General features: G+C 33.0%; 1 protein-coding gene across 1 annotated transcript; it reads left to right on the top strand.

The window, feature by feature from the left end:
* Nucleotides 1–429: 429 nt before the first annotated feature.
* On the top strand, nucleotides 430–2,776 carry LOC113754494 (1,4-dihydroxy-2-naphthoyl-CoA synthase, peroxisomal-like). Its single transcript, XM_027298940.1, has 9 exons — nucleotides 430–702; nucleotides 1,048–1,170; nucleotides 1,309–1,410; nucleotides 1,606–1,644; nucleotides 1,746–1,844; nucleotides 1,986–2,033; nucleotides 2,199–2,294; nucleotides 2,411–2,533; nucleotides 2,660–2,776. The coding sequence occupies exons 1-9, from the start codon at nucleotides 430–432 to the stop codon at nucleotides 2,774–2,776; spliced, it is 1,020 nt and encodes a 339-aa protein (XP_027154741.1).
* The last annotated feature ends 8,277 nt before the right edge of the window (nucleotides 2,777–11,053 follow it).

Genomic DNA, 11,053 nt, shown 5'->3' on the forward strand with positions numbered 1-11,053 from the left:
CACTTTTGAATCAAACATGAGCTCGAATTTATAGATTGTATAAAACTAATCTTGAATCCATATATACGTAGTAAATATCAAGAAACCAAAAGGTTACCTAGTTGCTCGTGTAACCAGAAATCTAGGGGCAAATGAACAGGAATTGATAATAAGCTAAGGTTGTTCTGTTACTATGAATAAAATAAGTTAAACTTAAATAAATCAGATGCAGAAAAATAAGATTTAGATAGAAGATAATCTTTAATTAATAGATGGTTGATTGTCAACTTGAAGAAGAGGGATGGAGGGGCGGCTCAAGCCTTCATTTCATGCCGTTTTCTTCAAAGTAATCATCTATTTATGAACCTATTGCCGCCATTTCAAACCATAACAGAATTTACCAAACTTGTTCAGCATCTGAAGGCTGCTGCCAGGGTGGGAACTTGAGAGATGGACCAAAACATGAACATGATCGTTGCCAGAAGAATGGCCTCTGTAGCCAACCATCTCATGCCTGCTCACCAAATTAGTCCTAGCCATCCTGCCTTGCTTGGTGCTATAGCTCCGTCTAATTGCAGTTCTCCACTGGATGACAGCTACCGCAGGACTCACGGTGAAGTCCCTAGCCATCCACCAGTTTGGAAAACTGTGTCCTTGGATGAATCTGTCAAGGAGTTTGCGGATATTATATACGAAAAAGCTGCTGGAGAGGGTATTGCTAAGGTTAGTAGCGGAACTTTCACTTAATTTTTCACGTATTGCAGCCAGGTAGTAATATCCTGGCTGCACATAAGCTCGAAGGAGCTAGAAATATGCTCAACATCCCTGTTATTAATCTTTTGAGACAATGATAACTTCATATGAAATTGATCACAAAATTTATCGTATTGGCACAAAGAATTGTTTTTCGAGAATGGATGGTATGAGATAAATTTTTCTTTCATGCCAAGTGCAAATATTTCTCGTCATCAGTTACTGTGGAGTATAATTTGCAGTTTAATTTCTCTGAGGGAGCTACACCTGGGGGATCTGTTTTGATTCTTTCTTTTCTCTTATCTTTCTGCATAGATAACAATCAACCGACCAGAGAGAAGAAATGCTTTCAGACCTCAGACGGTCAAGGAACTCATGCGGGCATTTAATGATGCTAGGGATGATATTTCTGTAGGAGTGATCATCTTCACTGGGAAGGTGATACTGCTCTCATGAACAACATATTTTGTATGAATTTATCTGCGATTTTCATAAAAACGTGGCAGAGATATTTATTCAGGCCTACCTATTAATTTGACATGCGAAACGGGCTACCTTGATCATATTCTGTTGTAGGGCACTGAGGCATTTTGCAGTGGTGGTGATCAATCCTTTAGAGGTAAAAATGGCTATGCAGATTATGACAATTTTGGTCGGCTCAATGTTTTGGATTTACAGGTAAATATTTGAAAAGATGGTATAACTCTGCATTTTCGATTTGTTACTTGACCATTTGGCATTGACTAGGTAATCCCAGTTTTAAGACATAATCTGAAAAGAACTTGTGAGAAAGGCACTGCCCTGTTAGACTGCAGTATGCAACTTACCAGTAATTTCTCTGCCTGACTGCAACAATTGATTTTTGTTATACAGGTCCAGATTAGACGTCTGCCAAAACCAGTGATTGCAATGGTAGGCCTTGCAAAAAACTTTCTCCAAATTTCAACAGCACTGCAAAATTCATAGTTTTATAGCTCTTTTCTTGAATATTTATGATTCTCTTCTAAAAACAGGTTGCTGGTTATGCTGTTGGGGGAGGACACGTGCTGCATATGGTCTGTGATCTAACAATTGCAGCCAATAATGCTGTTTTTGGTCAGACGGGTCCAAAGGTGCCTTTTCATGTTCCATCTTTGTGACCTGTACATTGAACTGTTGAAGCTCATTACTTCTTGTCTATGCAAGTTCTCCCTTTCAGGTTTTATCTCCTTCAAGTTAGTAGGGATCATTTAATTCCTGAATACAAATTGCAGGTTGGAAGCTTTGACGCTGGTTATGGAGCCTCCATAATGTCTCGCTTGGTAAATTTTTCAAGCTCAATGCATCTCTTTATCCGTAGAAACCTACAAAGTTTTCAAGTTAAAAAATCGCTTGCAGGAAAATCTAGCCAAAGATTTGCATGATTTTGCTAGCAACATCTAGCTAATACACACACTAATTAACTTAAATTGTACGCTATACATTAGATTGGCCCAAAACGAGCGCGTGAAATGTGGTATCTGTCAAAGTTCTACACAGCTTCAGAAGCAGAGAAAATGGGGCTTGTAAACATGGTCGTCCCAGTAAGTTCCTTTCCAGGCCATCAAACTTTTTCATCCTTTAGTTTTCCATTCATATTCAGATGGCCATCCTATTTCTGGCTTCTATATCCCTGAACTATTTGAATCACATTTTCTAGCTGGAGAATTTGGAACAAGAAACAGTCAAATGGTGCAGAGAGATGCTAAGAAACAGTCCAACTGCTATTCGGTTATGCAAATCAGCCATCAATGCGGCTGATGATGGCCATGCTGGACTTCAGGTATTCACAGCTCAAGCAATTCTTGCAACAAAAAGCCAAATTTCCATTAAAATCCTATAACACACTCCAACAACAGTGCTTCATACATTTTGGACATTGACTATCTGCTTCATATTTGTCATTCAGGCACTTGCAGGAGATGCAACACTCATGTTTTATGGAACTGAGGAAGGCAATGAGGGGAGATCGTCATATTTGCAGCACAAAAAACCGGATTTCTCGAAATTTCCTAGGCTTCCTTGATATTGTGCACCTCTAGCACAGTTCTTTTTTTCTGTGATTTACGGCATTTTGATTTGTCTGCCTTGTTACAAGGTTCACATTTTCGTATTTCAAACTGTTCAACGTGCATGTTATCACTCCGTCCGCTGGCTGCAGAGATTTAGTGGCTTTCCATGTTCTCATGGACAGAATAAAAATCATTTTGTAGTTGAGAGTAAATAAAGCTGATGTTCCTACTCGTATTGAAATGTGAAGGAATGAACAGTCCATGTGATATATACTTCCAACTTTCAAAGACTATAATACACAGGACTAGAATAAGCAAACTGGCATGCAGGATAATTAGAGATCCTAATAACTGAAAGCACTATTGGCCAAGAAATTCAAAAACAAAAAGAAAGAGCATATTAACATTGTGACCACAACTTAAAAAAAAAGACATGGACTTCTCTCCTTGCAATGTCTCCATCTGGGCTTTTAGTAACATCCACCTCCTAAAGGAATTACATATGTGATATTGATGAGTTGCTAGGTTAGGAGACAACTACATATATTTGTCCAACTAACCAAATGTTCATCTAGGGTATTTATATATGATTAGTTGACGGAATCTTAAAAGAAAAAAAAAAAACCCACGTATTAGCAGGTGTAATGATAATCTAGAGGTGCTGGAGGGAGGTTGTTTGCACCTGATGCATCTTCTCCAAAAAGAAATACTTGCTTACTTTTCTCAGTTAAAACTCTGTTTTCTCATCATATAACCCAACTCGGACATCAGAAAGACACCATTCGCTGTTGGACCAAGAAATCTAACAAACCCTCAGTTTGCTGCATAAATTATTAAAATGATAACTATGGAAATTTTGTAACTTTTGTCATTTCACTTTTCATTTAGGTTTTGTTGTCTGTTCTCTGTACTTTTCGATCAAAATTCTCTACTCTTAGAAAGTCTGTTCATCACTCTGAAATATCTTGAACAAACGTTATATATATATTGAGCATTTAGCTTGAGATTATAAATTGATGAACAGCCTGATAAGTTGATGGGTTGAAGTACAATGATATGAACTGGTTTTGCACAACATATTTTACTTTCTTTGAAAATTATTACGGTGTATCATCTAGCTAATTGATTTGCATTGGGAAAACATGGCCATCTGCAGATCCACCCATTGTAGAATTTTTGATAAATTCATTTTCTCTGTCTTTATCTTAATGAAAGATTTAAAAACTTGATTACTTGTTCTGAAGAATCTCTCTCTTTTCTTTTCTTTTTTTTTTTTTTGTCTTTTTTGGTTTGCGTGGGGGTATATTTGATCCATCCAAAAGCTGTCTCGATCGATTGAAAGCTACCGAGTTTAAACAATATTACCTGAGAAGCTAATCGTACTACTTCTTGGATAAAATAAATTAGCATTCATCGGCCTTATTATTATTTTTTTTTTATGAATGCTTAATTGTTTAATGGTGTTTTTTATGATCAACGATCTAACATTCAACTTTGTTTCCCTCTCTTTCTGCTGATACCATCAAGAAACCTGCCAAAAACACACACCTTATTCGGCCAAATGTTCATTGAAAGGTGTTAAAGAAAAACCCTAAATACTAGCACAGTTTTCTAGCTTTTATGACTAACAAATGGGATTTGCGAATGAGTATAAGATCATGGATAGGACCAATACCAGTAGCCATGATCAAGAGAGCAACCATGAAGATTAGTTGAAAGCAAGAGCCTTTTTTTCATCATTTTCAGCTTTTTAGTTTGTACAGCTAGTTAATATCTTTCACTTGGAGTGGTGAAGACACTAAGTATGTCCTGATATTTACATACATGGAGACGAGACGGTGTGGTATTTATTATTCGTTAATGAATTATTGACTCTAGTAACGTCTTGGAGTACTTGACAAAGGAAAGTAGTAAAATTATGTAGAGGACATGTATATCTGCCTAAGAATATCTCTAGAATGGTTCCAACTTGTAATTAGTGTGGATTTATAGACACAATGGCTCGATTTACTAATTGACTGGTTTAAACTTGGCAGGCAATTCTAAGTTGGGATTCTCGGTATCATTATCGGATGCCAATTCCAGTGACAATCCCACTTAATTATCACTTGAAAGTATAAGAAACTTGAGTTAAACCAAATCAATTTGAGTTACTAAAAAATTAAAGAACACATGATAACTTAAATAAACAGAACACTTGACATAAATATAAAAGTGGCGCTGATTTACTACTAGAAAGTAGCAGTGAGAATCTCATGGGGGCAATTCTCGACACCTAATGGTTGTAGCGAATCTTACTCGTGCACATATTTACTTCTATTCACCAAGAAATTGTACGGTGCAGACACCAAAAAAAAAAAAAGCAAAAATTCTTTTTTGACTATTATTATCATAAGGCATCTTCTAGATAAAAATTTCTCAACAATGTTGTCTTCTCATGGCGATGAATTTTTAGTTTCCTTTGTACCCGCTTGAAGTTTTAGTTCCCACGCCTTGGCAAAATCCATTTACACATTTGATATTTTCTGGACAGTGTATATGTTTTCCGAGACAATCTCTGTCAGATTTACACTTAATTTTTTCGTCCGCCTTCGAGTCTGCACTTACCATCAAGAAACCTGCAGCCAAAACAATTACAGTACTATAAAGTTTTTGTTGAAAGGTGTCAAACAGAAAAAACCTTGATATGCAATTTTCAGGCATTTTATAATTTGCTAGCTGATAGGATCTAGGAAATAAGTACAAGCCTAAATATAATTAAAAAGGTACAAGCCTAAATATAATTAAAAAGGTACAAGCCTAAATATAATTAAAAAGGTACAAGCCTAAATATAATTAAAAAGGTACAAGCCTAAATATAATTAAAAAGGTACAAGCCAATGCAAAATAAGATCAGGAATTGGACCATTACTACTAGGCATGATCAAGAGAGCAACCACGAAAATCAATTGAAACCATGAAGCCTTTTTCATCATTTTCAGCTAAATTAGACAATTAAAATCACAGTACAAGTTTTACGGTTTACTCCTTGAGTGATCACATTAAGCATTTCCTGTGATTTATATGGAGATAAGAGAATTCGATTTGGTTATGAATGTTAAAATACAGGACACGAATAATAATACATGGATATATCCACATTAATAAAATGTACTTAGTAACTCAGGTCTAAATTAAATGTATACTAAATTAGTAACTCATTTTCTGACTCATGGGTGGTTTACTCGCGGATACATCGCAAAACCGTTTTTTAAGTTCGCCTCTTGTACATTCGTAAAATGCACAAGTTGAAGTTGGACGCCGTGTACGAAAATTTTAAGCTCATGGTTCACATAATTCTCATGATTTTTTTTTTGCTCAACACATCAGAGAAACGAAAATAGTATCACAAAGTTTAGAGTGAAAAAGATGAGGAAAGAAGTTTACTTCAGGTTGACAAGCCTATTTCTTCGCAACGGATCTTCTGTCTCACACTTTTGTCCCATTTTTTGTCTCACACTTTGTGTCAGTTTTTGTCCCACTTTGTGCCACTTTTTATAGTTATTGGATCTTAAGAAAACAAAAAAGAACTAAAACATGATGTTTATGAAGGAGAAATAGCAATATAATAAAAAGTGGGATGGAGAACGGCACAAAGTGTGGGACAGAAGATCCGTTGCGCTATTTCTTTGGTGGGTTGTTTAAAACAAATACAATTCCAACTGTTTCAATTGTTGGCCAAAAAATTAACCGAAAATACTCAGTCCCTTGATTCCACCATTGAGATCCTTGATTGGACTCCTATCATTTCCTCCTTTTTGCTCATAAAAGTTCAGAGTCTCCCTTAAACCAACTTAACCAAAAAATATCATGATTCATTTCCAAAATAGTGTGTTATTTTTCTCATCTGATAGGTACACTGTGCACTGGTATTCATTTGTGTTTTTCTTTTTGACAACCATAAAGAATGGTAAACATGCATGGTATCCTATGTGTTAATTATCTTTACTTCCGTTTTCCATCCATCCATAATATGCCAGGTTGGAATTTGATTTTGAGGAGGAAATAGATTAAATCCGAAAGAGGAAATTAAGGCTGAAAATCCTTAAGAAGAAATCTGATAATCAATAGACATGATGAGTAACTTTGGATAGTGGAAACATACTATTGAAGAACAAACTTCAGTTGCTACTACGCAGCATACACATAGACTGATTAAAAAAGTGTCAAATTAGGAATTCAATCGACGTCTTCATTCACTCGATCATAACAATCCTTTGAGAGGTTCCCATTTGAGATTTTTCCCGAACTGGCAACCACGGACGCACCAAGTGCTGTAGCAGAGACAGAACTTGCATGTCCCACATACCGGTAAACAGTCAGCATCAACTTCACATCTTGGAAGAGGAGGCTTTCCTTCTGCTCTAATCACCTCATTTGATAGTAGTATCCCTGTTAACATCAATATCATGGAGGAAAAAAAAACATATTAAAACTGGAAATGCAATATTATTTAAGAAGAAGAAAAGGGCATTGCCTTCAGCATATAATATAGCTAGAAATGGACCAAATGGTTCAGGAATCAACCGGAAGCAAGAATTGCAAGAGTGAAGAAAGAAATGAGCCGCATTGAATTTGAAGGTCCCTTCATGTATTCCAATTTTTGAAGGATGTAGGAAACGAAGATGACATGAAGCATAATGTACTTGCTTCCAATTTATAATGTCGTGCTGAGTTATTGATATGATGACAAGCGTAAGCGTGTACGTATACAAAATTACAAATCAGAACCTCTGTTGGGGATAAAGTTAATCAAAACAAACCATTAATTCAACTTGCTAGGTGATGAGATTTAAATTATAGTAGACGAGTCCCTAGTCTATAGCTATATAAATTATAGAAGGGTTTTTTAGGTAGTAGCCTTTCTAGACCTCCAAACTCTAAATTCCTTTTGTTGTAGATTTTTTATTTATTTTAATTCCTTAAATGTAATGCGTTAATTTCAACGTCTTGATTGTAGAGTATATTTTCATCATTTCAAAATTTAAATTGTTTCAAATCCTAACAACTTGTTGAATTCTTTTTCTGGTCCACTATTGTGACTTATTTTTTTTTCTTCATCTCCATTATCCACTTTAGTTTCTACATGTCTTATATGTGTTTTTTGATTATGAGATTATCTTGAGAAAGGTTTTACATATTATCATCTGTATCTCTATACATCTATAAATTCTTCACGCATTTTTTATTCTAGACCTTTCCAAAAATTTTCTAAAATTCCCTTTTTTCAAAAATACACAATATAAAAATAAAAAATGTATAGAAGTTTACAATCTAAAGACCTAAGAAGTACGTGAAATAATAAAAATTAAAATGAAACAATAGTTAAATCAGTACTAAAATTCCCTTTTTTCAAATATACACAATATAAAAATAAAAAAATGTTTAGAAATTTACAATCTAAAGACCTAAGAAGTACGTGAAATAAGAAAAATGAAATTGCAACAATAGTTAAATCAGTATAGTTGAAAATAACTTACCCAATTATTAGGTTTGAAATGGCTAATAAATTTAGTAAATGGAACAACAACTATACAATTTTTTGATTTTGCTATCCAAATTAAGTAACATATGCAATTCGTATCCAAAATAAAAATATAAAATGTAGTCAACTAATGGTCTAAATTTGGTTGCACAAAAAATAGATGAACCTTTTGTTATTTTTATATAGAAAGGTTATTCGTGATAGAGAATAGTAAACCAAAAAAGAGTTTTTTACTAAAAGAAGAACATAATTCTTATTCTTACGTCAAGTGAAATTCCAATACAAGATTATAAACAGTATTTTTTTTCTTTAAAATTTGCGACAAATGTGAAGTTTATACATGTAATTAGTTGTGATCAATTTAAATTTTATACATGGCACAAGTTTTTTATGAAAATTAAACTATAAAAATACTATTATCGATTTTTTATGTAAAGTGCATGCTTCTATTTCTCATTTTACTCTATATCCTGATTAAGAAGTTTACTCACCTTTATTCACTAATGTTCTACCACTTAAGTTATATATAGTTTAAGTATTAGATTATTGGTTTACAAAATATGAGGCCATGTTGAAAATTGTAAATTCATGTACTACCTACTATTTTCAGGCCAAAACAAATAGAGATTTTGGAATTTTATATAAAATAGAGCCTTGGTAATTATTTGTTGCGGCCATCTAACACAACAACTAAATATTATGATATTCTTAAGTGATAGACACGAACAAAAAAAAAATCTCTAAAATCAAGAAGTTTAGCCATCTTTTAGTTTATGTCTATCGCTTAAGTGGTATTTGGAACTTCGTTTTTATTCTCTTCAATGCAAGGACCGCATTTGGACTTTGTTTATAATCGCTGTATGTGGTCTGTAATTTCCTACACCTTTTTCATAGCTAGGTCATTGAATTTAAATTTTCTAAGTCTTCAAAAGTTACAGTTTGGTTTTTATTTCTGGCAAGGTTTTTGTAATTAATTTGTTATTTCAATTTATGGATTCACTCTTCAATTCAAGTAGAACACATATTGCTTTTTGGTTAGTGATTTAAAAGTGGCCTTTTAAACTGTGTTTTCACACGATTTTTTAATTGCCTTTGACAATTTATTAATTGTCTTCAACAATGTACTAATTTTTTTTTTATTTTCTGGGGTTAAAAAAATTTTGTGCAGTTTTCAATGTTTTTTTTAGACTTTGGTAGAAAGTTTCTAAAGAACAAAAAGGTGTCACTAATTAGATAAATGGCAAGGAATCAAGTTCATTGTCAAACAGCAGTTCACGTCATGCAATATACATCAAACTATTTAGATTTTTAATGTTTTTGACTTAAGAGCAAAATACATCTTATGTTTTCGTTTTGCTTCTATTAGCCGTGAACAGATTTAGAAGGTGGTTGTGTTCCTATGACTTGATTGATTGTGAATTCTGATCTTTTATTAATACTTCATTTAGTTTCTTTTCTTTTCACATTAACCTTTAAACCATTTATAGTAAGTACCAAAATTGATGTTTTGGTAACGGGTTGGCCATTCGTTTTTTTACAGAAGATCAGCCAAGATTTGATCTTGCCTATTTTCAAGTTTTTGAATGTTATCATATCGTCGAATGTTTTTTTTTTCATTTTTGAATTATTAATCACTGAATTAGATGTTTAAATTGACATTATAAGACTATTTTTGAATAACAATGTATTTAAGAAATATTATAATAGATTATACAATAAATTTGTATTTTATGCAAATATTTTTATGAACTACACTAAATAATTTATTATTTTTAAACAATTCCCATTCAACGAATGGGTACAAAACTAGTTTTATATAAAATAGAGCCTTGGTAATTATTTTTTGCGGCCGTCTAACACAACAACTAAATTGTAAATATTATGATATTCTTAAGTGATAGACACGAACAAAAAAAAATCCCTAAAATCAAGAAGTTTAGCCATCTTTTAGTTTATGTCTATCGCTTAAGTGGTATGTTGCTTAGAATATAATTATTCTTGTTTTTTTTATTCTTCTTGAAAGAATCCGACACTGTATGGATTTTATACCAAATGCAATGGATATGATGATTAAGAAATAAATTAACATTTTGACAAATACTTTTCGAATTTTCTAAATATGGGACATAATGGTTGTGAAATGAATTGGCATTTAGATCTATTACAATTTAATATGCATATTTTCTGTGTTATGTCACACAATTTTTTTCTGTAATGCATGTTCGTACTAGGTAGATAGCAGCTAAATTTTGTTTTTAATTTTAAGCAAAATAGGATTGGAATTTATGAATCGAAAAGGTCGAATGAATAACTAAAAGGTATTTAAATATTTCATAGATTAAGTTATTGTTTATTAAATTTCTATACTTTATTTATTTTCATATCTGTTTATTTATTTATTTTTTATAACATTCTTTATAACTGTGCGTAGCACGGGTTTTTAGACTAGTATGACTAATTTGTATGATTGTGTCTGCGATGCTAACTAGCATTCTAGACCACTATATTTACCAAAACGGCAAATTCGCCAAAAAGAAAGAGTGGTTCTTCCTGATAGTGGCGGATAACATTTTTTTTCCTAAAAACAATGGCAAATGGATATGAAACCCCCGTCTTGCCCATTATAATTAAGTTTATGCACTACAACAATTACATAAAGTGATAATATTACACATCTCAAGTAATCGAAGAGCTTTTGAAGAAAACATGATCATCGTTCCACGTTTTGAATAAAGATTCTGTGAGACAAAAAAGCTACAAATTAGAG

This window comes from Coffea eugenioides, chromosome 11 (assembly GCF_003713205.1).
Source record: "Coffea eugenioides isolate CCC68of chromosome 11, Ceug_1.0, whole genome shotgun sequence".
Taxonomy (NCBI): Eukaryota; Viridiplantae; Streptophyta; class Magnoliopsida; order Gentianales; family Rubiaceae; genus Coffea; species Coffea eugenioides.